Source organism: Seriola aureovittata, chromosome 18 (genome assembly GCF_021018895.1).
Source record: "Seriola aureovittata isolate HTS-2021-v1 ecotype China chromosome 18, ASM2101889v1, whole genome shotgun sequence".
Taxonomy (NCBI): Eukaryota; Metazoa; Chordata; class Actinopteri; order Carangiformes; family Carangidae; genus Seriola; species Seriola aureovittata.
In genome coordinates, this window is record NC_079381.1 from 14962501 (window position 1) to 14990438 (window position 27938).

The following is a 27938-nucleotide window of genomic DNA, read 5'->3' on the forward strand; positions in this document are numbered from 1 at the left end:
TCCAACAGTCTTAACAACAGAAATGCTCTTACAAGCCAATCCACTGATGATATCTAGCAGTGATTTTTTTTTTTTTTTTTTTCGCATTTTGCCACATGGTACATAGCATGTGAGACATTATGTTGTCATGATGGCGTCCTCGTGTCTGTCTGAGGGTAGACGTGATACGTTGTTATGATCTCCGCTCCACAACTCAACAATAATTAACAGGAAGCTTCTGTGTAATCATTTTTGAGCATCATGCTGAATACCAGTACCTATAGACGAAACTGCTGCAACACCTTAACATTCTGAGAGTGATTTGTCAAGACACTGTCACAGAAATATTTGCAAGTTAATTTGTTACTGTGACTAGTTTAATTATTGCGCTGCTAGGTGTGGATGAGAGGGCATGCCATTAAAGAGCACAATCTCTCTCTCTGTTGTTTCTTTGCGTTGTGCAGTGTGCAGTGCAAAGCAAAGAGAAATGAGTGTAGAGAGTCAGAAAAGGCCACAGTTGCACTAAGCTCTTCCTCAGGCTCCCTCGCCGTCCTCTGGTGTTTGGAGGATACAGGAAGGACCTTTGTGGGGCCTCCTAAATGTCTGAGGGCCTCAGTAGTCTTCTCGAGAACATATGGCCCATGTTTGTGTGCGTGTCAGTGAGGTTTATTGATTTGAATCCAAGATAGGACATTTTGAAAATCTGGAGGCTTCAACATCAGTAACCGAGCCAAGGTGGGTGTAACATATGTGTATGTTTGTATTTGAGTCTGTGTGTGTTTGAACGTGGATATGTGTTATGTGCAGGCATCCCTCTGAAAGAAGTGATCTAACGTCACGCTGGCACTAAATCTCTGTCACAGGGGGGAAAGGCTGTAGTTGAGGTACATTATGTTATTAGGGCCATTATTATTGTCATTACTCTGTCTTTGCTAGCAGTGGAGCTCACTGTTTCCCCCTTTCTAAGTTTACGTATTGTTTTATGCTCTTAATGAATGTTTTTACAGTACAGATATATTTTCAAGGTAATGACTCTGACAGTTGCACTCTCTCTTTCACTTCACCTTTATTTCCTTTGGTTTCCCCTGGCTCAAGACACTTAGCTCTCCTTTTATCTGAAGTGGTGATTTACAAACACCAGTTTGTGTCTACAGACCAGGGGTTGGCTGTTGTCTGCCAGTCTGACTAGCCAGCTGGTACAAATTAAGACCATGTGTGTAACTGTGTGTGTGTGTGTGTGTGTGTGTGTGTGTGTGTGTGTGTGTGTGTGTGTGTGTGTGTGTGTGTGTGTGCGTGTGCGTGTGCGTGTGCGTGTGCGTGTGCGTGTGTGTGTGTGTGTGTTTGAGTTAAGAAGTTGAACTCATATCTCCAGTGTTGCTGGGACTGTTTTCCAAGGAAGGCGAGAAGTTGTTTCTTTCCAAATAGACATCTCAACCTTTAACTTACGTACCTGGAATAGTACTAAGTAATAATGACTGCTACATTCTTGTTATGAATCAGAACAAGGGAACCATGTGTTTAGCATGAGTGGGGATAGGAGAGGCAATCAGAACTAAGCATTTTTGTTTTGTTGTTTTACTGAATTGTCCCCTTTGCACAACGGTAATGGTTTCCACTTAGAAGCAATTACAATATTACATTACCACATTCGATTTTCTCGTCACTTGTAACGATTTCAAAGTAGCTATTTGTACGTTTTGCTATTGCTACATAGCCAGTGTTAGCATTAATAGCTGTTTACTTACCAGTCTAGAAGAAACGTTGCGATTTCAGCATCAAACTTTACTCCTTTACTCGCCAAGAGCTGTCTTCAGCAGTAAAGAGGCAACACCAATGTTAACCCTTGTCTCTACCACATGTTTTCTTCCACTGAGGTTAGCATGCTAACCAGCTAGCCCCAGCCTGTCTTGTCACTTTCTGAAAGTGATGCACTGTAGCCTCGAATCTGCCCTGAAGACCTGGCACTTTTCAGAGGGCGTATTATAACCTCTTGTCTTGTAAACGCAACAATGACTGACACTCTTGATAAGCAACAGTCACCACAACCACATCCTGCTAAGAAAACGTACAAATAGCCCCTTTAATCGTCCATTTTTTAACCTCACAAAGGATCTGCCATATCCTTCCCTTACTTTTTCCAACTGAGGAACTAGATTCTTTTGACTGTCTTTTGTCAACAGTTCCTCCTATGAAATTGTAGTAGTAATCAAATGATTAATTTAAAGATCTTCGGTCAGGTAATATATTTTATAGGTACAACAGACTGAGAGTGGGCAAACAACAACAGGTCTTAGTTTAGATGCATATGTGCTGTTTTCTTTACTATATTTACATATTTTGTCTTTCCCTTTCCCGTAGGATCCATCCATTAAGTGTTAACCTCCTAGCATTGTTTATGATGCCTGTTTGGCCTCTCTGCTGAAGGTGTCAATAAAGTGATGCAATGCAAGCACACTGGACAAAGTATCTATTAACAACAACATGCACACACATGCAAACTTTTGCGTCGTCTTTATTTTAGGAGTAAACCTTTGTGTGCACAGGACGTGTGGCTTTGAATACCACATCTAACAAAGATACGGTGAATAACATGCATGACATCAACTGCTTTCTCTTCCAAATGCTATTCGGTGAACATTCCTAATATTAGGGGCGGGCTGATTGATCAGGGCTTGCAGAATGTCTGTGATAAAGGAAATCGCATCTGTTTTTTATTTGGTCTCATTGGACTCAGATGATGTATTAGCAATAAAAGTTTATTTTTAAAATCATGCTTTTTCTGAGACAGATTATAAAATGAGGCCGAAAAAGGGCATGTCAAAGACATAGAGAGAAGTTGACTTCTTTGGTCAATAACAGGTACACTCTCTATAGTAGAATTAGTTAATGCTTGGATGTTTTGTGCAGATGTTAGTGGTACAGTGTTTGTGCTGCTGCCACTCTTGTTAAAGTGGTTGAAGTAGCCTTTGTATATTGACAATTGTAGCCATATGTTGTGAACTTGCACTTTGGTGTAAAATGATCAGGTTTTGTTACCTAACCTTTGATAAAGTGAGTGCTATAAATGGTTCTGGGCTCCCCGCCCTCTCTTCTCAGTGCATTAATCAATGCACGTGCCTTCTACCATCCTCAGGGACTAACTGTTGAGAATGCATTTACCAGTCCTTAAATAACACCTGATCATGGTACAAACCAGACACAAGAATCGTCATCCATGATCTCCTGTAGTCTGACATTTGTTTTCAACTGTAGGGGAGCTTGCCAGCTCTTAGTTTAAAGAACTTGCTGGATTTTTCACATTTCCTAGAAACACAAAAGCATTAAGATGAAATGTTCTATACTAATATTTCACATATATAATAGGCTACAAAATGTGTAATGATGATTTTTTTTTGTTTGTTTTTGTCCAGTTTATCATTTCTATCATTCTGGTTATTATTTTTGTTTTTATGAAAGCCTTTAGGTTGCTGATTCTTAAATACACCTTCTCAAAGTTAAGCATTTTACAGTAATTTTTTCACTTTGATATAACAGCAGCGAAGGAAAAGAAATCCTTTCAAAGGTTTGTTTGCCTGAACATGAATGAACTTGAATTAACCTGATTACAAAGGCTAAAACTGGGTTATGTGTATGTGTGTGCGTGCGTGTGTGTGCATGTGTGTGCGTGTGTGTGTGTGGTGTGATCAAAGGCTGAACCTTAGATTGCACTCTGGCACTCTTGATGAAAGTGTCTTTGGAGTTTTCTAATGTGCAAAAGCAGACTAAGACACTGATGCATGTAAGAGCAGGAGCAATGTGGAAGTCATCATGGACATGGACATTTCATTTGAAAATGAAATACGTAACACATTTAAAAATGGACAACAGACTGTAACATTGTGCTTTAATAAAACAAACAAAAACAAACTCAAATCACAGGGAGAACGTCCTGGGTTTGAATCCAGAACTTGGCCAGTGTCTGCACAGGTTTTCTTCCAGAGACTCCTGTTTCCTCCCACAGCCCAAAGACGTCCAGGTTAGGGTACCCAGCCACTCAACCAATATGTGGTGGGATAGTCTCAAGCCCTCTGGGACCGTGCTAAGGAAGGATGGATGGATGGATGGATGGATGGATTTTTATTATCATCACCAGCCTTACCCCCTCTGTAAATGACTAAATCACATCAATGACAAATCTATTCAGTGTTTTGACTTTTGCTATCGCATGGTGAGGAAGTTGGAGGAAGTGTAATGAGCCATGGGAGACTTGTGAATTACCTCCTACTGGTGTGACACTTGATGGGGGGTGTTTGCTTGAGGGCAAGGGTTTTGGCAAGCCAAGCAGTGTTTGTCTCCAACAGTAGGCTGTTAGAAAAACACACCAGGAGATGAGAGGGAAGGAAAGGATGAGAGGTGGAGGGGTGTGGAGGAAGGTGTAGCTAGTGCCACCTGTGTTTACATGAATAAGTCATCAGTTTTCACATGGAAATGGTTTTGTCACCTGCTCTGCCAGTTAAGGGTTAGCAATGGAAACAGTTCCTCTTGACTTCAGTTCATTAGCAGACCTTCAGTGCCTTTAAAGCATATTGGTAATTAAGTCATACAGTCAGGGATAGTTAGTCAGACTGGTGCGTGTGTTTTTTGTCAAGGCCAGACCAAAGCTGGGGTTGGGCTGGGAAGTAATGTTGGACTCTGGGAAGCTCTGCACTTGCCAGAGTAAAATAACCGTTGGTTTCAATTTAGTTTCTGTGTTTATTACATAAACATTTAGCAAATGACTGTTTTTTAGTGACTGGAAATCTCACAGATGGTTTTGTGCATTCACAAAAACCTGGAATGAAAAATGGAGATCTACACAACTGCACTCAAATGGAGTCCAAAGTCTCAGGTGTTTCTCACCTACATTTCTCATTTCTGCCACTTCAGCTCTGAGCAGAAAGGTCACGTCAACAGATCTAGGGGACAGATATATGGACAGATAGCTGGTCTGGCCAGTTTTCCACGGTGGCAGGATCTTACAGTAGCCTCTCTAGCAAAACTCTCATGTTACTGGTGTCTCATTTCACTAGCTCAGGGCAGCGGGCGAAACTCGTCGTCCTTGGGTATCTGCCCTCTCTCCTCTTTGTCTGTCTTTATCTATTGCTCAGTAATCTTTTACCATTTCACCTCTCCCACTTTTCATCCACTTTTAATCAAAATGCCCCGTCCGTCTTTAAATCTCATGCCGAACATCATCCCAGCATAGCTAATGAGGTGATAATGTGTGGGACCTTTGAATTTATGTCAGCACAGCCACAGCAATGTAGTACTTTTGAATTCAGTTGCATTCTTTTCACTTTTAAAGCTTTGCCCTGCCATTATCTCTGCTTCTGATAAGGAGTGGTAATGTGAGAAGTTTAGCAGCCAATCACCACTCCTGAGCTGTTTTTTCCTGAAGTATTTTCTACGTAGGTACACACAGGTGGCTTGCCATAGTAGTCAGCAAAAAATAGAACAGCCTCAACAGCCTCTGGGCATTCAAAGTTGAAAATAGTAGATTGGAGGCCAAGTCCCATTAAGGCGAAGTTCAGTTAAATTTCACTCTATGACAGTTTGGTTTGATAAGCATTTCTGACTGAATACAGTGTATCACTTTATTACTTCTAACATTACCTATATTATATCCTAGGTCTCAATTTATTTATTTCCCATATACAGGCTTCTTTTGAGGTACAGGGTTTCAGCTGATCCTTATTTCTACAATGCAAAAGTGTAATATAAATCTAAAGGGATTATTAGATCAACCTGTTTGTGTTTGTCTCTGTGTGGAAACTAACAACAGCAGTAGTTCATTAGACATTATTGAGTTTGCCCGTCACCAGACCAATCATAACCATCATTATAAGGTTAGTTGCCAATCCATGCAACAGGTGAGTATGGCTAGAATGCCGAGACAGCTTAGACAACATGCCAAGCAATAAGGGAGAACAGGCATACACCACAGTGAGTAATGACAGTAGTGAGTAGTGACGATACAGGTGCTTCATAAAATCATGAAAACTCTCTGAGGGCTTCTAGTGGACAGGTGCGGCATGACAGGGTTAAAGAAGTCAGCACAAAAACAGAAGTTAGTACAAGGAATAATCAGAGGGAAGGGGAGAGGGACACGGGGCGTGCGACACATGACAGGGTGCTGGGTTTGTTGACGAGACACAAACAAACAGTGCTTCACTGAACGCACGTCAGCTGCACGTCAGCCCAAACAGCTGACAAACAGCTGACAGTTGTGGAAAAAACAAGGGTCACCGCATTGTCAAAAGGTCAGACTGTAACCAAATTTAAGATTTTTCATAGATAAGTACAGTGTGTAAAATACCTACAAGTTAGCTACACAGCTTACGCTTATTTTAACAGAATTCTAGCATGTTGTCTTCTTTTTGTCAAACTTTAAGGTTTGTTGTGATGACAGACAATTTGGAAAAAGTCCAAGCTCCTCAGAGATGATAACTGACAACAGGAGCAGCTGAAACTCTCCAAAGTGTAATTGCTTGTTAGCCAATAAATCACATATACCACATGTTTTGACTTTTTACATGTATAACATAGCAGAATCCATCTAAAAATGGAGAAAACAGACTTTATTTTGAAGGATGCCTCCAAATTAACAAATTTCCTTCTTTTCTCTTATGTTTCCCTAGACATGTCAGTCCAAGGTGTTCGATCTATCAGATGGAGTGTCCCAGTATGCATGGTTCCCCTGTCGTGAGGCCCATGAGTCAGCCTGGGGATATCCGAGCTATTGGCTCAAGGTAAGACTTACTTTATATCCATCAAATATGGCCCAGGTGACATCTAAAAAGGAAATGCACTCAGTTACCTGGTGGGGGAACAATAGTTCATGTCAAACTGCTGTACTGTCACCTCGTTTTGATGCAATTTGAGAGGGTGAAGGACCAAGGAGAGACCTTGTAAGTGTTTAGTTCTTTTCTGTCAAGCAGAAACACATCCAACTCCTGATAGCATTTGAATAAAAATGAGGGCCGCTTTGAGGAAAGGCTTTCACAGACATCTAGTTATTGAAGATTTTGTCCTTAACTTTACACTTTTCCTTCATTCAGGCCCACTTTTCTCATCCCATGGTGGCAGCGGCAGTGATTATACACCTGGCTGCTGATGGGACTGGCTACATTGACCAGACTCAGTGTAACATCACTGTTCAGCTAGTGGACACCAAGGAGGGCATCCATAGTCTCGGTGAGAACTTCCTTATCTTTATATTACAACCATCTTAATTCAGCTTTGGTGTCAGATTGCTAAATATGATACATATGAGTGGAAAACAAGCATCTACATGATGCAGAATGAAACCTTAACTACACCAACATGCGATTTACTCCTCTCTTTCATCCTTTCATTCTCTCCTTATTCACCTTTAAGGTGTGATTAACATTTTCCACTCTGGTTCCCTCCACAGGTGAGTGGCGTCTCAGCTGCCGCACCAACCCTCTGGTGATCCCAGTGAACCACGACCTGTCCGTGGCCTTCTACCACACCAAGGCCATCCTGGTCATGTTTGCCTCTCGCCTTGTGGCCATCTCGGGTGTAGGTCTGCGCTCCTTCCAGTCCTTTGACCCCATCACTATAAGCGGTTGCCAGAGCAATGAGATCTACAACCCCACAGGCCAGAGGTGAGCCCGAGAAACATGGAAATGGAGCACTGGTGCGCATGAGTGTTGCATATGTTAGACACACAGTACAGTCCAGAAGCATTCATATTGAAATCGTAAGATTATGTGCATTTACACAACCATGCTGTCACACACAGATACACAAACTAACACCAAGTATCCATATACGCACATACGTATGTTACATACTGTGCAAGTCAGTTTTATATATATATTTATACAGCCCCAGATTACACATGTGTCTCAGAGACAATAAAGAAGAACAGAGGAGGGATCCCTACTCCAGGACAGACAGACATGCAGTGCTGTACATTCAGAGCAGACAAAAGGCAGACAAAATCTGTCCTCTCTACCACCTTGAAAGAGGACAGACTGCACATACACATGAGATGCAAGTCAAGGTTACCATTCACTCGAAAGGGCAAAGAGACAAGACACGTTAACAGCCGTCTTTCTATATGTGTATCTGAGCTGGAGGGAGAGAGAGTCTTGCGTAAATTAATGGCGCCAACAAGCTGTTTAATGTTAGACGTCTGACCGAAGTTATAGCTATAACAGTAAAACTTTCTAGGTAACAAATATAATTTAACTGGGAATTTATAATCAATTTGGACCTCTTGCTGCAGCCCACAAATTCCTAACCACGCTGCATCCAACACTAAATCTTGTTTACATTGTTTTGTATTGGCTGCAGTGCACGCTGCATAAAAATGTCCCTTTTCCTTGAAAAATCATGCCAGAATAGTTTTTTCTGCAATAGTTTATGCAATAGTCAATACTACACTGAGGTTATGCCATTTTCTCATGTCTATCCCGTTAATTAAATAAATGACCTCTCAATCAGGCATCAAAGGTGATAACTTTAAGCTGTTAGCAAGGCCAACAAAAGAATTAGCGCCTATTCAGCTATAAAACTCACAATTTTGAGTGTGCCGTACCTTTAACTTTAACTACTAAACACATGATGTCAAGTCCCTCCTCACAAGTATAGCTAAACCAGACCACACACACGCACAAGGAGTCACAATTTACCAATTTCCACACCACTGTCATGCATAAGACAATTCATACTGATGATGCTCCCACAGCCCTTTCAACAAGAATTGCACTAATAAACACCACAATACACAAAGAGTGGATGGTCGGGGGGTCTGTGTGGAGAGATAGAGCTGTTTGTGGCTTTTGTTGTGTGCCAGTGAGACATCCAAGAGCACCTAAATAGATTAAAACTATTGTGTATCTGCATCAGCCAGGAAATTGTTTGTTACCGCACACACACGCTCACACACACACACACACACACACGCTCACACGCACGCACACACACGCACACACACACACAGAGTAGTTGCTTTCCCTCAGAGTTCTCGCTGACTTTCCTTCCTTTCATATTCTTTCCACTTTATCTAATATCCAGAGGCTCTTGAAAACTACATGTTTATACGATGGCAATTCAACCAGACATGCCAACTTATCCTCAGCAGTTTTGACTTGAACACGCTACAAGCTGAATGTTGTAATAAAGTATTGCGATGAGTTTATTATTGGCAGGTCTGTCCACACATCAGGAGAAAATCCTGGCTCTCTGTGTCATTGATCTGTTTCTTTTCTTTAATCAACTCCGATTCATCATCTTCATTCTGTCGTCTATACCCTACTTTCAAAAAACTTCTTATCTCTCCTCTCCATTTTGCCTCACTCCATCCATATTCCCATCCCATCTCGACTCCCCGTCCTCTGAATCATATCTGTTATCCCGTGCTGTCTTCCCATCCTTTTCTTTCACACCCCTCGTCCTTTCCCTCAAACTGTTTGCCATCTCCTTCTTAATTCTCCCCTTTCTGTGCCTCCTGCTCCCGCTTTCCCTCTCTCATTCTCCTGGGCTGAGCAGCACATTTCCCGTAATACTTATGCCTCCACAAAACACCACATCCCCTTTTCCCTGACTTGTTAACAACTGGAGCTATTAACATGACTCAGTCTTATGTTCCATGCTTGTCTGCAAGCACATGCACATATATGAATTCCCTTTTGTCGAAGATTTTCACACCAGTGTTTTTTCTTCTCACTTTGATGTTTTTACTCAATTTTTACACTCATCAACTCTTACCACATCAAGAATTCTTGTTTTCTTTCTGGGATATTCACACTATTTTTTGTTCTGTTCTCTCTTTTCTATTCTATTCTTCTTTTTGTCGTACATACTATGCTATTGTGCTGTATACTGTACTTCTCATGCACAGTGTAGGAGGAAAGTTTTCCAGGTAGTTAATTGTAATTTATGTCAGAAATTCCAGAGTGACTAGCAGAAAACCACAAAGAGATTTTGTTCCAAGCCAAAGTGTCCACAGAGGAGGCTTCTAGGCTTCCCTAGTTTGTCCTTAAAAACCCTAGGCGTTAGGGACTGCTGCTCTTGTGCCTTAGCATCTTGTCAACATTTTAATTATGAGTTCATTTGGTTTTACTTCAACTTTCTTCTAACACCAGGTGTTAGACATAAGGGATAATATAGGTACATATGAGGTTTGCATCATTAATAATTTGATAGAAAAAGCATAGAAAGTCTGAACAGAAGCAAGAAAACAAATGGATGAAAAGAGCAAAATAGAGATTCCATTGGTGCAGGAGTGAGTTTAACAATGTTTCTCCAGACCTGTATTTTCTTACATCCCATTTCTCTCTCTCTCTCTCTCTCTCTCTCTCTCTCTCTCTCTCCCTTTCTCTCTCTCTCTCTGTCGGCTTCATAAGGGAACCCTACACTGTAGAATGCGGACTGTTGTAAAAAGGTGCCTTGGGCATCCAAGCATTCCAAGAGCATGAAATGCCTTCTCCATCAGGCTACCAACGCAGAGCTGTGGCCAAACTCTGCCATTGTAGCCTGCACAGAAATATATCCTGTCGCTCTTAATTCTCAAACTACACTCGTCGTGCACACAGACACCCCTTTCATGCGCATAGCAAATATAGCAATCTTTTTTCCATGTGGTTTATTGATTTGATATATTAAACAGTCATTGATGGATGGATGTGGTTGACTCAATGCGTAGCTTTTCTGTTTGTGAACAAATGTGTGACTGCTTCCATGTTTGAGTGTCTGCAGTGTTATTTTATACACTAAATTTATGTTGGTTGTAACTTTAAATGTGGTTTTTAGTTTCTCTCTCTCTCTCTCTCTCCCTCCCTCTCTTGCTTTCTTTTACCCCCCCACCCCCCACCCCACCCTGCACATACACACACACACACACACACACACACACACACACACTCCCTCATAGTTGTGTACATTATTCGTGCGAAGCCATTGACTGCCAGGAACCCTTAATCCGCAATGCAGAGCTCAAGTGCAGTAGCCCTGGCCGCCACTTCTACAATGGGGACCGCTGCACCATCTCCTGCAACTCTGGCTACGTCCTGCAAATCCACCAGGATGATGACATCATCAAGAGCCAGGTAAGCACACTGCTCTACACACTTGTTTAAATGCATGCGGGCAGTTAAAGAGCTCAGTGCATAAAGAGGCACATGAATGCATAAATGTACACATGCAGACCCTTAAGTGCAAAAAGCATTTCTGCAGCATATGGAAGGATGCGTGCAAACATAAATTTGCGAATGCACACATTGGACATGCATTGATGCAAACTCAAGTACACAAATTGCCATATAGAGAGAGGTGCAAACGCGCTTTTCCTCTGCTCTCCTCTCTATCTCTGCATTTATTTTGTCACCTGCAAAAACTAGGCTTGGCACGGCAAGCCTCCTGGGAGAATGACATCATCAACATCCAGGTAGATACGTGCTGCACTGAGGAGCGGAGATGCCCCAGTCTCCTCCTCTTGCTACACATATACAAACACACACATGCACGCACACACACCACACATATTCAGCACAAGCACAGACATAATAGTGTTTAGTCTCTTGCTGAGCATGCCGCACCATCACCTCAAACAGTCACTTTGTATCGCTACTCCACCGGGACGATGACATCATCGCATAGTGTCTGCTCCCTCTCCCTCCCTCGCTCCATCCCTGCTCATTTCGCACACATTGAAGTCTCTGTTTAAGGGCAGAGATTTGCTGCCGCTCTCGCACAGCAGAACACATTAAATGCTTCCATGTTGATGCCAACACATAGACAGCAAAGTACAGACAATCTCCTGCATAAACAGGACGCAGATGCGGACAGATAGAGTATGCACACAGATGCATGCACACCACACCACAAGTAAACAAACAAACAGGGTAGTTGACACCGCATCGTAAACCTTTTGGATAGGGGCCAAGCTGCTGTAAAGGCCATATAAACACTTTATCCTTCTCCATGGCTCTGTAAAGCAGTCTGCAAGACAATCTATTAATGCTCCCTCAGAGAGACGGGAGGTTCAGAGAACAAGGTAAATTTTGTTTTTATGTGTATTTCAGTCTGAAAAAAAACATGCCTGTACTGCTGTATGTGTAGGTGTTTTTGTGGTGTGATGGTGTGCGCGAGTAATGGACAGAAAAGAAGGGGGCGGGGGGGGGGTTTACAGAATAAATCTTTTAATTCTTTTTTTTTTGTGGTATTCATTCTTTCTCCCATCTTTCACACGGCTGCTGCTGGGATCTGTAACTCGTCATAACTGGAGAGTTTCCCTCCGTCCTTCACAAATATACTATATGTTTGCGTACATGCACGGAAGCACATTTACATGCACATCCATACATACTGTATCTACAATCACTATCAGAATAGTTCTCCAATGAGTCTGCACAGACTTCTAATTGCATTAGATTTTGATTGACAGTGCGCTATGTGGCTATTCATCAATGTCAGTTCATCTAGTGATAAATTATCCTTTTCAGAGAGGGAGAGGCAGGAAAGTACAGACAAAGTGGGGTGAAGGGGGGCAGGAGAGAACAGAAAAGGAAGTGGGGCTGTGCCAAAAAACATTTTCTTAGACTTTGAGCTGTCACTCATCATTTGTGGCAGACCTTCAAAGGTATTTAGAGGACCTGCTATTTATGAATAACTTTTTTGCATCTATTCACTCCACTAAACGACATCAGGTCAGTTTAGACTATGTCATTTTCTTTACCAGATGGCAAGATGTTTTTAGATGCGGCCTCTTTGACATCATATTTTTTGTTCTGTGACCTTTGCTCTGTGTGAAATGGCCCATGTCGCACTCATTTTTTAAATGCATTGGATCGTAGCATTTTGAATTGCAAAACATGACAACTCTCTTGGAATTATTTACTCCACGTTTTGGAATTGTAAGTTGTTTACAGATGTTATAATCAGTTCCTTGGTGGGATGATTAAAGTGATGAACTGCATCATTCAAACCTCACATTACATCTTCATTCAGAAGGAGCGACAGAAACCTAGATGCCAAAATCTTCTTGCGACGTTCCAAAATCATGTTCAGTCCAGTCACGTAAAGTTGATAAGGACAAGTAAATCACTCTGCTCAGCTGACACGCCGCTGCTAAAAAAAGATTATGCTGTAAAATAGATGTGCAGACTGAATTATGTTTATAATTACCATAGCAGGAGTGCCTTCTATTACTCGCTTTTTGATCCATTCCAAGTCAAGTCTTTTATCCCCAAAGAATGAAATGATTCTCTGGAAAAAGATTCTACTTGCACATCCCTCCAAGGGCAGTGGAAGTCTCTCCCCAAAAGCCTTTGGAAGTTTCACTGCAAATAAACACATGGGCAACATTTCATATTTAGTATAAACTTCAGTTGTGTTGTTTATTGTTTTGTCGTTGTTTTGACATGTACGTTTCTTTATTCTGACAGGAGAAAGCAACATTTTGAAGCTGGTTTTGTTGTTAGCTATAGAATCCAGCATGAGACAGCACTGTATTGTTTCTTTGACAGCAACAGCAGCATAGCTGCAGGACAGACCTGAATAACTAGAACAATACAGATTTGAAAGAAACACTGGGAATACTCTTGAAAAAATGTAAGAATGGAAAAGTGCTTTATGAATCAAAGGGTCAGTAATAAATCGATCTGGCCAGATTCTTAGTCTACTGAGTCTACTCTAATCTCCTCCTCAAATAGAGTAATAGCTGAAAACCCACATCAACAAATAAAGTGAATTTTGAAGTTTCACAACAAAAGTAAAACAGCAAAAATGGAACAAAATAAAATTGAATTAAAATTTAAAATTGAACAGATTGTCCACATCCCCTTAGTACACATCACTTGATTTATTCCATTCCTTCTTTTTTCAGCCGCACAAGTGTTTACAAAAACACACACACACCACACACACACACACACACACACACACACACACACACCTGCAAACTAAGGTCGAAAAGTCCAGCATGAAGCTTTGTCTTGTCTCCTTTCTTTAGCCAATTACCTTCTTGTTTCAATGATGTCAAAGTAGCTCTGGGAACACCACCTTCTTAGAGAATGCTGTCTTCAGAAGAAATCTGTTTCCCTCACTTGTTTGATTTGTGTATGTCAGTTTTATTTCACACAGGCTTGACTGCTGTCCACCATGAAACAGTACTTGCTCATCTGAATTCAAGCCCAGCACACCTCCATACTGTACCTGCCCTCTATATGATGGCCTTACCCCAACTGAGCATCCATTTTCTTTAAATGACAGAAAAACCCTCTTCAGGTCTCCGAGTGATGATGAAAATGGTCCCACATTAATAATTCCTAGAAATAACTCCTGCTATCACCATAATTTGAGCCATTATGTCCAATGTAAATTTACGAGCTATTAAGATCCATATTGATGTATTATCATCATATTCGTACGAGTGGGCAGTCGGCCAGCTCAGCCGGAGAAAGGCTTTTATCTGCACATCCTATTGACACCCGAATGTGGAATCCTGAATATCTTTTTCAGTGTATCTACCCAGTGAGCAACTTTGATTAGAACGATTAGGCACCATGTTGGAACACTGAAACCAGTTTTCATTTTGTCCATCATGTGAAATTTGGACACTCTCCTTACCCATGCGTAGCTTTTCTGTGGGTGCTCTATGCATGTAAGGTACTGTGTGAGCAGTACTCCTGTCTTTGACCTTTATCAAGGCACTGGCCCGAGAGCTGGAGTGAGTCCAGAGTAGCTGCTCGTAAGCAGCTAGTAAGGATGAGTCAAATGCAAAGGGCAAATATCATTGTGGTTATTAATAATTCACTATAACTATAACTTAAAATGACTTGAAGACATCATCCCCCGCTGATATCCCCAGCCTCCCTTTATTTCCCCAGCCTCCCAGCCAGGAAATAGAATGGTGGACACTACTGTATGTGCCTGGCCTCAATTTATATTGAGGGAAGTCTACAGGGTTCAACCAGACAGTGCTGACCATTATGTGTGTCATTTGTGCTACATTTAAGCCAATAAATTCTACATCCGTTAATACATGAGAGTCCGCAAGGGTCTATGTGATGTAAATTCACGGAGGATGTATGCAAGGCTCGTCTGTGTACTCAGGCGTACCCACCAATTTGTCTGCGCGCCCACTACTCTACAAGGGTATCAACAAACATGGATGCTAAGTTTGAAGAGAGGCTGTGTAAGGAGGTCCGCAGCTTTTGTTCTTCTGAGATGGATGTCTCCATTTTGATTTGATCGGTATCGCACATGCGTGGAATAAACGGTCTACTGTGCATGTATGGAATGCATCCTCCGAGCAACTGCATGTGCGTGGTGTCCACAGTATGCGTCCACAGGCGAGTATAACTAAGGCCTTACAGTGCCACAGCAGGGAAAACCTGCACTGGTGTTCACCTTTGTAAGCCTATAAGCAACCTTTATAAGCCTACTTTGGTGAATGAGGGTGGAGGCTGCGAAGTGTAATACCAGTTTTTAAAGCACAGACAGAGCCCTTTAACATCGCTGACTTTGTGGATGCTGAGTTAGAATCTGACTCTCCCTGACTGGACGAGCATGTGAATACAAATTTTCAATGTGCTGCTCTGCAGTGAAGAGTGGTCAAACCTACAGAGTCCTCCATGTCTGCTAATGGAAAGCCTGTGTAAATGTACATTTAATTCTTCCACTGAAGACAAAAGCTCTCACATGGTGATTTGTAACACAAGTAGGTTTGAAATCCACTCTGTTCAGGCAAATGTGGTTGTCATTTAAAGAAAAACTAAGCCTCCCAGAATTATATCTACTTAGAAGCATGTCTGCTTCTCAGTACTGTTAAATTCTCAGTAACACCTCTGACCACATTCTTGTCCAGAGTCAGTTGCAGAGTTGTGTTGTGTTAAACCAGTGAGTGTGTATATTTTAGGCAAATAAAACCTCTGCTTCTAAGTAAAGAAAACTTTTTCCTCAGAAACAGCCTCAAAAGGGCTTTTCCATGAGGACCAGACAATAATAAATTATACTTAATTCCTTAGCATCACTGCAATAAGTCTACCTATCAATGAAAGGCTGTGTGCTGTTACCATATGTTTTGTGTGTGCCTTATGTGTGTGTGCAATCTGAGTTGAGGCAAACCTCTGAGTTGAAGGAAGAGGCTGTCAGTCTGTCAGTTCATTTGTCTGTTAGTCTGTCTGGCTTGAATTAGGCAGAGTAGCCAACGGTTGTTAAAGTCGCTACTGGAAGAAAAATAGTCAGCTGTAAATTTTTTAAAGGAAGGAAAATTCCCACACACTTACACACATAATAGTACACACAGGAACACAACCCTATATATACACCTAAACACTTGGGGATACACGCCGGATTAAGACGGCTTGTGGCAGATGTACGTAAATGTAAATGTGTTTTTCTGAGTATCTGTGCGCGTACACTTGAACACAGTTTTACACACCCACATTTTAGGATGGGTAAAACTTAACGCACACACATTTTCACAAACTTATTTAACGTTCCACTTGCATACATATTTACAGTCGGCACATTAACACTAAATTGATCCTTCCACATTTCTTCCATGCAGACTTTTGATCACAACCTCCCATCATGACTGACTCATTCAACTCTACACCCAGTTCTTATTCAGCAGGCACTCACATGCGATGCATATGTTACTTTGTTGGATATCCAAATACGAAAGGAGCTTATTTATTTTGAGGGAACCTGATACTGTTTTGCAGTATCATATAATGAGATCAAGATGAAAGATAGAAATACAGGGGAAGAGAGAGAAGGTTATGAAGCAATAGATATGTAGTGCTAACTGAGTCCAGCTTGTGTTGCCTTTAAAATTTGGCCACTCTCTCAAAAGATGTGTGTAATTAAAGGCAACCAAAACAGGGGTAGAATGGTAAAAAACATAGGTTTCCTTTTTTTATTCTGGGAAGGAAAACTCACAATGATTGAGCTCTGACAGTTTTGTTGTGAGATTTCTTGGCACTACTATCAATTTAAGCGTTCATGTCGTGTCACATAGTGCTATTTAATGGAAGAGGATGAAAACAGTCAAAGTTTTGAACGATGAGGTGGCTCCCCATTTTGGTCTCATCTCATCTGCAAATATCACACCACAAGCCAAATAATTGACAGGAATCAGAGCTATTTCTAAAAGGAAATAGACTTAAGATCAGGATTCTTTTTCTGGTGAAAAAAAAAAACAACATCCCAGGAACAAGAGATTCCCATTTTGAAATGTAATGTTTTGGAAACATTCTGGTTGTCCTCTCTGTTTCCAGGAACTATTATACCAGCAAATATTATGTGTTTAATGCTATATTCTGACTCTTGATCAGGAATGGTTACACATCTATATGTGCACATGAGGATGTAAAGAGTTCACACACGCGCACACACACACATACACAATTAATGCAAGACATGTGGCCTTTGCAAGTCTCAGTCAGGCCTTGCTGGGTCCTACCTCCTTCAGTAGTAGATTGGCTGCTGTTTCTAATTAAGGACTATTGATAGGTCGATAATATGAATGGAAGGGATGTTAATCTATTATATTAGGTCTTATATCGTGCTGTAAACTGGAGCTTGTCTTCATTTGTCATAGTAGAGCGCTGTTACCACTGTTGAGTTTGACTCCTGGCCCGAGTCCGTTTCTTGTGGATTTTGCATGTTCTCCCCCCTGTGTGGATTTCCTCTGGGTTCTCCAGTTTCCTCAGCGCATTCCAACAACATGTAAGGACCCAATCGCACAGAGCGCGCTTTGGAGACTTGAATATGTGAGGCAGTCTGGCTTGATTTTAAGAAGCTTACACAGGAAGAAACAGTGGAAAAGTTGTGTTTTTTTTTCCTGTTGACAGGCCACTGCATGGACAGGCACTGTCAATCAAAAAGCAAAGCAGCATAGTTGAGTACATTAGCTAACTTAATGTTTGTGCAACAACTGCCTACCTACTCTTTCCCTCCATTTTCTTTGTCAATGTCAAACATGTTAAGTTATCGGTGCATATAACCGTTTACTTAGTGCGATGACTACACAGCAACTCAGAATGAGGATACATTCACAGTGGGTTGTATTCCAATTGTGGAAGATTCCCTTTCTGTGTGTGTTTCTCTGAAGTTGTCACCTTCCTATCGAAGTCAATCTGTTTGGTGTTCGGGCTGATCGTGCAGTTGTTGGATATCAGTTGTCTGAGTGGCATGACTTGACCTTACAAATGCTATCAGCAGTTACTTGAGCTGCTGAGTTGCCCGTGAAGCTTACTGACATACAGTAAGCCAAGCTCGATCAAGCTTTGTTGGGTTACACGCTGATTAGAGACCTGTTGGAGTGAGCGCGGAATTGCTGTCATCATTTTTTTTTGAGGTAGACATTTATAGGATGTGTGCGGGAAATCAGTCTGTCCCATCGATGTGCAAATGAATGCTCGTATCTGTCACTCACTTTATATCTTGTGTTATTTTCCAGTCGGACTCCTCGGTGACTATAACGTGTGCGAATGGGAAGTGGAACAAACAGGTGTCGTGTGAGCCTGTGGACTGTGGTCTGCCTGACAAATACCACGTTCATCCTGCCCATTTCAACTTCCCAGACGGCACTACCTACGGCAAGAAGATCACCTTTCAGTGTCGAGAACCTGCCCAGCTTGTAGGTGAGATGCATAGTGGAGCATGCACAGATAAATATTATCAGGCCATCCTCAAACAACCTGTCAAGTTTACTAAAAAAAAAAAAAAAAAAAAAAAATGTGTGTGTGTAAATATATATATATATATATATATATATATATGTATATGAACAAGAGATTTAATATATTGTATGTAGGTCGACATACAGAATTACAGGAGTTTAAAATGTTTTTTGTTCATTTTAAACATCCTCATCAAATCTTTTTAATTGCTCTTTCAATAACTACTACTATTTACTATTTGCCAATCTGTGTTTCTTTTTTTTTTTTTTTAATTTTTCTTCTTTTAATTTTCAAATTTACTGACCGAGACTCCTGTATTCACATACCATTTTCTTCTTTTTCTGCTCAGGTACAAACAACACCCTTACCTGCCTAGAAGACGGACTGTGGTCCTTTCCAGAGGCCCTTTGTGAGCTTCGCTGCCCAGCCCCTCCTCCTGTACCCAATGCTGTGCTGCAAACCAAGCGATGCAACGAGACAGGCCTCAAAGTGGGCACGCTGTGCAAGTACAAGTGCAAGCCAGGCTACCATGTCACCAACAAACCTAAGAGGTAGAAAAAGAAATAGACGTAGTAGTTGTTGGATTTAGTTGGCCTTTCATCAGAAAGTTTCTGGGTGAAAGTATATAAGGCCTGAAATCAGTTCCATTAATCGCCTCCTTTTCCTTTAGGCGTGCATTTAAGCGGCAGTGCACGGAGGATGGCAGCTGGCTAGAGGGGGCATGCGAGCCAGTGACTTGTGATCCCCCACCTCCAATTTTCCATGGCTCTTATCACTGTACCGATGGCTTCCGCTTTGACAGTGTCTGCAGACTCAACTGCTCTGATCCTGCCGGTAATTCCGCTATCACCGCCACAGGAGGCTCTGCCCATACGGTGAGGCTGCTGCACGGTCCATGCAAGCAGGTCTGTCCATCTCTTTCCTCTCTTTCTATTCTTGCTTCACCTATGTTTTTGTCTTCTTTTGCTCATGTGTATAAAAAGCAGACATTCTCTCTTTTTTCTCTCTTCTTCGCATCTTTACAGTTTTTTTTTTTTATATCACCTTTAGGTTCAACATGGTTTAATGGCATAGAAGTATTGATCAGCAATTTGTGTTTGTTGGATAGTTTGTTGAATATTGTTTGGTTAAAATCACCACAGACACATTATTATAAGCATACTCCTGTCTAATATCATATAATATAGATCTGATAGCTAATGATAAGATGCAAAACTAGGGAGTTAATGAGTAAAAACCTATTTGTTTCCCCAAATACACTTTCTGCCCTCTTCTTACATTGCCCTCACTGTCTGAGCATTTGTCTCTCCATTCCCGTTTCTCTCCCCGTCTCCCTCAGCCCTACTCAATTTGACGCCATGCTAATTAGATTGCTATTGATTTCCAGAATAGTCCTGCTGCCACAGACTTTTGAAATGTATACACCTTTTAATCTGTTCTGCCTCTCAGGCGTTGTGGCTTAGACGCCTGGAAAAAAAATTGGATTGTATTTCCCACTTTGCAACGGGTTGCCGTCTCAATGTCCTTGGCCTGCTAGTGTTTGTGTGTCGCGTGTGTGTGTGTGTGTGTGTGAGTATAATTGTTTGTCTGTCAATATATGTGGGTTTTTCAGGGTGCAGCATCCAATGTGATCCGCTGTAGGAAGGATGGAAACTGGACAGGGTCGTTCCGCCTGTGCCCACACAGCAAAGGCCAGTGTTCTTTACCTCAAAACCTCCATTATAGCCTACAGTACTCATGCAAGCGAGGACACGGCATAGGTCTGTATGCACAAATTTACTGTTATATAATAACAATTGAGTTTTCTTACTGCTGATGTCATCTTTCATTGTTCCTATTACTCACAGCTTTTGTTGTGTGTGCTATTATTCTTCATTGTGTCATCATTACTCATTCCTTTTCAGTTTGTACTGTTTACAGCCATTTTAATTTGTTCTTAATGAGTCAACAACATGTCTGAACCATAGTTATGTAAGCTAGCACTTTGAATCATAATCATTTGAAAAGAAAAAGGTTAAAGGGGTAAGGATATGTCATTTGAAATGTTCGATCTAGGTGTGGCCGGCGCATACTTTGACTGTTTTTGTTTTTCTGTCTCTTTCTCGCTCACGCGCTCGCACAGGTGAGGAGTGTGAGCTGAGCTGCAGAGAGAGTAACAACGACGTGGTGATCCTCCCTAGCAACATGACCGTTGAAAGTGTACTTAAAGAGCACTGGAGGAACCCGAACAAAGTCAAGGTAGGTTTTCGTATGTGTGTTTGTGTCCGCCTCACAGCTCTGACAGACGCACTTAACAAAGTTCTGTGATCCACATCTCTCCTGTAAGGAATTTCACGTATAGTGTCTACATCCTGGCTCTATTACCCACAATGCAAGATGCCCGTCTTATGCTTGTCTTTTGTGCCCAGTGCCATGCAAATGTTTGTCTTAGCAGCATGGCAACCCTTCAAACATTTTTGTTCTATTTTTGATTTGAAGTGCGACAACGCGCCGCTGCCCTCTTGCATCCCAGTCATCAAGAAGACATTTCATTAACCTTCTTGAAGAGATAATATACGGAAAAGCGTCTCTGGGATTTAACTGTTGCCCTTACACTGACAAACATGTAATCGTGCCATTTGTAACATTCAGTTTCCCATGTATTTGTCTTACCACTGGAAATAAAAAAAAAAGCAGAACAAAAAACAAAAAAGAAAGGAAACTTACTGCTGAATTCTTGGCTATGGCCAAGTTTTAAAACCTTATCAAATGGCAAATCATCAGTAATCACTGTAATTTTCTGAAATAAACCTGTGACGCTCACCAGTTAATTTATATATATCTCACAGCTACCGACTGTACTGGTTAAGTACTGTTTGCTTAAACTAGCAGATAGGAAAACACGGAGGTTAGAGGTTATGGCCGGGGAGGTCATTAAACACAGAACTGCGCACCGTGTCCCTGTGGCGAGAGAAGGGGGGTTGTTGTTGGGCGGGGTCAAGAGGTGGTGGTAGGAATATGGCGTGAGTGTGTGTACTCTTCTGATTTTACCTCCCCATTTAACTTGATTAATGTCAGTGATGTCCAATTTGTTCTCGGTGTTTTACTCAGCTCAATGCCCTTTTTAGCTGAGAGGAGGATCTTACTAAATAGCATCAAGTGTTGTAACTAGAGAAGGAGAAAAGGGAACACATTGTATTTCTCACTGTATTTTGTCCCACAACTCCTTTTGTTTTTGCTTCAGTCACACTGAGTCAGCAGCTTTTTGTGGTAGATGTTGGGAGAGAGGAGTGGGTTGGGCCACGTGGACATGAAATGATCTGTTTTTCATGGATTTGTGAAATTGATAGGATTTGTCCTCAGTGGTAATTTGAGACTCGAGCCGATGCTGTTGGGGGCAGTTGATAGCATAAGAGCAGGCGGAGAAATGAGGGTTGGTGGGGTGAATGCTCGAGACATGATGCACCATGGACAGAGGTTGGAGAGGGTGGAGATTTTTCAGGTAGTGTGCACATGTTTTGTCCTGTGCCACTATGTAAAGTTTATTTCTTAATACAGGCAGTTGAGTCACTAAACCTCGAGTCCCCAGCGTTTGAGTCCAAATCCAAGTCGAGTTCCAAGATGTGCTCCGGTGCTCCACACTGGCACAATCAAAGAGCTGACGTACAAATAAAAGAGGTCTACATCACACACAAATGACACAGCTGTCACCATTTCTAACCCTAACCCAAATTTACTGTGTGTGACACAATGGCCAAACAAAAGCAAGTGCACGCACTAAAACTAACAACAACAAAAAAGGCAGAGTCCTCGTCTCCAACTTCCGAGTCAAAATGCAGTCAGTGCTTGAGTCCGACTCCAACTCATCAGTGCTCAAGTCCGAGTCAATTTACGAGTCCTGGACTCAAGTACTGCAACACTGAATACAGGAAATGCAAGGAGGATCAATTTCATGTCCCCACACACATGCACAAGCACAGCAGCGACACTTTTTCCAATAGCAGTCAGTTTATAAAATCTTCCATTTGTATTTACACTCATGTCAAAGGGTAGGAGATCCTTTATGGTCCACCTTGAGAGTGCTGCCCATTTAGTTGCCTAAGCTAAGCAAAACAGATGCGTATGGCTGATATATAAGATGGTTTTAAGAAACAAAAACAGTAGGAGGTTGCTGTGGTGGAAACAGAAATCAATCATGACAATGATTGTGGTAATAGTAGGAGTGTAGTAAGTATGAATAGACATGATATTTTATACTTCTAAACAACCCTCTAGGATGGGATTCTTCATACAGTATCTTCAAGAGAATTCATGACCTGAAATGCACTTTCTAGTTCTACTTTGCTGAGTTGGAGGTCAATGTTGCCCACCTTAATAACTGATGTTGATTTATTGCCTTTAAACTAGTTGTATTTCGGTTCTTAGTGTGACCCACTTAGAATTCTCTCCTGCTTTTCTACCTCCACCTCCTCCTCTTCTTTTTCCTGTCCCTCTATATCTAACGATTCTGCGCCCCCGGCACCCTCCTCCCCCTTTATCAGCAAAATTACCCTGTCGGGCTTGCTGTGGAATTAGTCATTTTCTATATGACATGACCTCGTCTGTGGTGGCGCTGAGATAGGGATCTATTTTTATGTGGTATCAGCGCCCCGGGGAGGCTTCAGAGGGTGAGGATCCCATACGTAGCGAGGGGTGAAGCCAGGCCACGATCATGGATTATCATGATTTACGGCCTTGCTGTGAGAGGGAAAAAAAAAGAGTGAGAGAGAAAATGAGAGAGAGGGGAAGAGAAGGAGTTTCTGGATGACATCATCATAGCAGAACACTAGAAAGAGAGAATAAAAGTACAGTAGATGCAAAAAGTTTCACCTCTGAGACAAACTGATGTGTTTAATCTTCTACCACATACGGACGAAGCATCACAGCCCTTCACACACATGCGTACACATAGCGCAGACGTGCCTGCATTCTGCCATGCAGTACTACATCACAGTAGTAGAACTGTTATTCCTGCAGCTCTCAGTTGTCCTCGGATGTAATGTTGTTCTTTTTCTCTACCTTCATCCCCCCATCTTTCTTTTTCTTTTTTTGTATTGATTTGCTGACAGTGCTGAAATGAAAAATACCTTAGTTTGCAGCAACAAAAGAAAAGCACGTCAAATTTGTGAGATATTGGGACACAGGGGGTCTGAGAAATGAACCATCGGAGGTCAGCCGGTCCTTTGCTGTGGATGGCACTTTTGATCGTGCACACTACTATCCCAAGTCTGGAGACGCACTTAAGCTGTAAGCAAAACCCTTCTCCACGCTCTGGCTCAAGTACACTCGTATATACAACTGTCCCTACACACTTTATGGAGACATAGTCATACAGCGCACAGCACAGGCACACATGCCCACAGAGAGTCATTTGAACATACAGTATTTTCATAGTATATTCCTGTATGAACAGATATGCAGGTACACATTCCGTGCACAGTGTTGTCCACCTCCCCTGAGCACAAATGTTTTCTGTTGCATTTGAAATGAGCACAGCGGGAGAACAGGATGGGATTCCACACATTCTGCAAAGATATTTGAGAGCATGGTGCTCTTTACCTCTGTCTCTCCATCTGTCTTTCTCGCTCTCAAATCTTTGCCCTCCTGGGGCCATGACTTAGTCGTAAAAAAACACCACTTTTATCAAGTTATATCTTGTCAAAATCAATTTATACAGCTTTGTTCTTTGCTCAGTGTAAATCAAACAAGGCTTCACAATAAAAGCAACCATGTGTAGCACATGAGCCCTGTTGATATCTCCTGTGTTTCACTGTCTTAGGTGTGTTTGTGTGTGTGTGTGTGTGTGTGTGTGTGTGTGTGGTGTGTGTGTGTGTGTGTGTGTGTGTGTGTGTGTGTGTGTGTTTGTGTGTGTGTGTGTCTAGAAAGTACCCAGCAACTTTAGTCAGGATTAGGGTTTTGTGGACTGAAATGCAGGTAAAAAGAACAAAGTCTTGGCAAAACTGTTCATGCGCTGCACATAAAGGAAATAAGATCTTGAGACCAAACCACTGAAAGAACTAGTTTTCTTAATTAATTCAACCCCACCTCAACTTTTGTCTTATTTCACAGACTATGGTGTGCACAATGGGACTGAAGTGGTATCCACACCCAGAATTTCTCCACTGTATCAAAGGATGTGAGGTAAGGGCTCGACCTGGATTAGATATTTTTTTCTTTTGTACTTGTGGAGTAATAGTCTCATCTATCACACAAAACCTCCACTACTTACATTCTTCAACCTTTCTTGATCTTGAATATATAGTGTAAGTATGGAGTACAAACTTTTATTCACTGTGGTTGGCCAAAAGGAGTTTAGACAGACAATGGATTGGCTGATGCTATGCAAGTAAAACACTTAGACCAACTGGTGGGTGAGGACTGATCTCTTGTCAGAATATTTGGATTTATAACTCTTAACATACTTGCAGGTGCAACTGAGATCAGCGACTAGTTTTCTTTTTTTCTCTACAGGCTATCTGATGCGAGGGTAAAGTTAAAAATACAGTGGTGTTTAAACACACACTGGAAAGAAAATGTTTTTTTTTTTTCTCTTCTGATAACAGTTGTTGAGGACAACCACCTGGACAGGTTGCTGTGTGGGTATCTGGTACTCATTGATATAGCTCACTGAAATGTATTAACTTTCTGTAATTTAGCGTGATTACTGATTTATTACCTCGCAGGAAAATCTGTGCACGTGATCATGTGACCACGGGTTAAAACCGACTTTCCTCTAAAAATGGTGCATTTACATGTGAAGGAATTCTATTCCACTTCACGGAAGAATGATATCATGTACTCCCTTTAGGCCAACTGGATAACCTGATTGGTAACCCAAGTGGAGGGTGGGGCCAACCCAATAAATCACCTTATTGGAGTGTTTTCTGTAGCGAATAGTTTATGGTGTCCTCAGTTTGACTTACGGGTCTGGCCCACTAAGGGCTTAAAAAGTCACATTGAAAGATGAGGGAAATTTAATGCATCGGATTCATCAGCAAATCTATCCGCAGACGTCTAAAAGGCCCCGAAAAGGAAACTACCACTAAAACAAAAGGCTTTTTCCAGTAATTCACCTTTTAATCATTATCAACCAGTTACGTTAGCAATATAAAAGGTAGCACTTTTTTTTCCACCCAGTATTTTTTGTCTAATTGACACACTGCTTTTTTCTTGTGTAGCCATTCATGGGAGACAACTACTGTGATTCGGTCAACAACAGAGCCTTCTGTAACTATGACGGAGGAGACTGCTGCCAATCCACTGTCAAGACCAAGAAGGTTAGTGGCATATTCGTACCTCAGAATAAATCTCACCCTTCAGACAGAGACATGATGTTGAGGTTGGTCACACTGATCAACAGTTAAGTTCCCCAACTCATACAGCTCAGGGACAAATCCCACCTCAAATGTGAGCGTTTTTCTTTTTCCCTGCGCCTTACCCACTTGGACCTCCTTTCCTTTCTCACTGCCATTCATCCAGTAAAGGTTGCGTGTTTCTTTTATCAAGCTTTGACATTTATAAATAATATATTCTACCTACAAAAGGTAAGTATTATGGAAGATTAGAATTTGCTGTCGAAGACTGTTTTATTTCACCTCTTGGAACGTCTCTAAACAGATTCTTCCTTCCTTTGCTTTGTGTCCAACCTTATATCACTGGTAGACAGATTACTGACTCCACATCCAAGAGAGTGGGAGTTTTCAGACTTCATCAGTAGTCTTTGTTTTTCTGAGGTATTCTGTTTCCTAATGCGTAAAACGTCTATATTTATCTTTGTGTGTCTGTATTTATACCACTACTCAAAATGCAGGTAGTCATTTTAATCGTATTTATTCATCACACACTTAGGGGTCATGAGTATATGAACTTGGAGTATAATTGACTTGCTCCTCTTCACTCTATCTTTTTTCTTTTTTTTTTTTTTATCTCTTGACACTTAATCGGCTGTGTTGTATTTCAGCATTAAGATGTCAAAAAGTTTGGTCATCCTAACTCTCTTACTTCAAGGAGGTGCTTTGTCTGGCTCGTTCCGTCCAGCTGCTGGCAGGAGATCTGATTGGAAGTGTGTTGTAGCTTCTGTGCTGCAGCATCTGCTCTTCTGGTCTGTTCCATGTGCAGTTTTGACTAGAGCCGGCGTTATCCCTGTCCAGTCCAGGACAGAAAAATAACACTTATCATAAAATATTACTCCTTTTGTAATACTGCATGTCGCTCACTCGGTCGATCAGCGTCTACAATGTGTCGGATAATCTACGATGCAACGAGATAACGGACAAGGCAAATTTGCACAGGATTTAGATCACTGAGACTTTTCGCAGTTATCACTAATTACCAAATGTCTGGCAACTTTAGTGAGGCCAAACAATACTCTTCATGCTTCATTTGATTGCACTATGCTATTTTTTTTTTTTTTTTTTTTTTAATGAACATACATAAACCAGACTCAGACTAGAAAGAGGTCCATCGGCCCGTGATTTGTTTTTGTCCTTTATTCATAACTTTACTATCAGATGGAAGGTATCATATCCTCCGCTCAATAGCAGCAGGAAAGTCGGTGAGCAGCCTGCTGGGAAGTGACCTCACTCCTGAAGTGGTTTCGCTGCTGTTGATTGACGCTATCTCATCTCTACATCTTCTGGCCCCAATCCAGTGCAGGGGCTCAGCCAGAACTTGCATAACTCACTTTTACTGACAGACCCCAATGGGAGGATAGACTCCATTGAATTACTGCAGCAACAAGAGGTCGAGCTGGGCGAGAGGAAGGCAGGCAATGGGTCTTGTTAGAGTTAAGAATTGTTATGTTGTTCATCAAAGGGAGGTATGGTCTGAACATCGTCTGTTTGGATGTCAAGTAAGTAATCTCTGGTTTTAAAAATGAAATGCCTTTGATGGTTTTGACTTTAAGGTCTACTTCCTGAAAACAGTTAAGACTAATCCAAAGGAACAATTTATGTGCTTAGTCTGAATATAGCCTTTAAATCCAACTGACATTACATCGCGTGTTTTTGCAAACATAGCTCTCTAAATCAAACGTCCTACGCTCACCTTGGATAAAAGAAAAACATAAAACAAAAGGAGAGAACATTTTTTTTTTCTCCGTTTTGGTTTCAAGTTGGAATCCCCTAACTTTTGCATTTACCTTTGCATAGACTAGTAATGTCCAAGCTTTATCATTGACAGCCAGACGGCAGCCTGCTACAAAACACAGACTTGGAGTTAACCCACATTAGCTCTCCTGCTCCATCTTACCGAGCTCACAAA

At 41.5% G+C, this 27938-nt stretch overlaps 1 protein-coding gene across 1 annotated transcript in view; it reads left to right on the top strand.

The window, feature by feature from the left end:
- Positions 1 to 27938, top strand: part of pappaa (pregnancy-associated plasma protein A, pappalysin 1a) — an 89608-nt gene that overhangs the window by 47101 nt on the left and 14569 nt on the right. Inside the window, exons 11-21 of the mRNA XM_056404099.1 lie at positions 6636 to 6746; positions 7056 to 7191; positions 7412 to 7625; positions 10901 to 11075; positions 18437 to 18620; positions 19009 to 19210; positions 19330 to 19534; positions 20272 to 20419; positions 20782 to 20897; positions 24747 to 24818; positions 25856 to 25954. Coding sequence (XP_056260074.1) covers positions 6636 to 6746; positions 7056 to 7191; positions 7412 to 7625; positions 10901 to 11075; positions 18437 to 18620; positions 19009 to 19210; positions 19330 to 19534; positions 20272 to 20419; positions 20782 to 20897; positions 24747 to 24818; positions 25856 to 25954 — 1662 coding nt within the window. The remainder of the gene's footprint in view (positions 1 to 6635; positions 6747 to 7055; positions 7192 to 7411; positions 7626 to 10900; positions 11076 to 18436; positions 18621 to 19008; positions 19211 to 19329; positions 19535 to 20271; positions 20420 to 20781; positions 20898 to 24746; positions 24819 to 25855; positions 25955 to 27938) is intronic.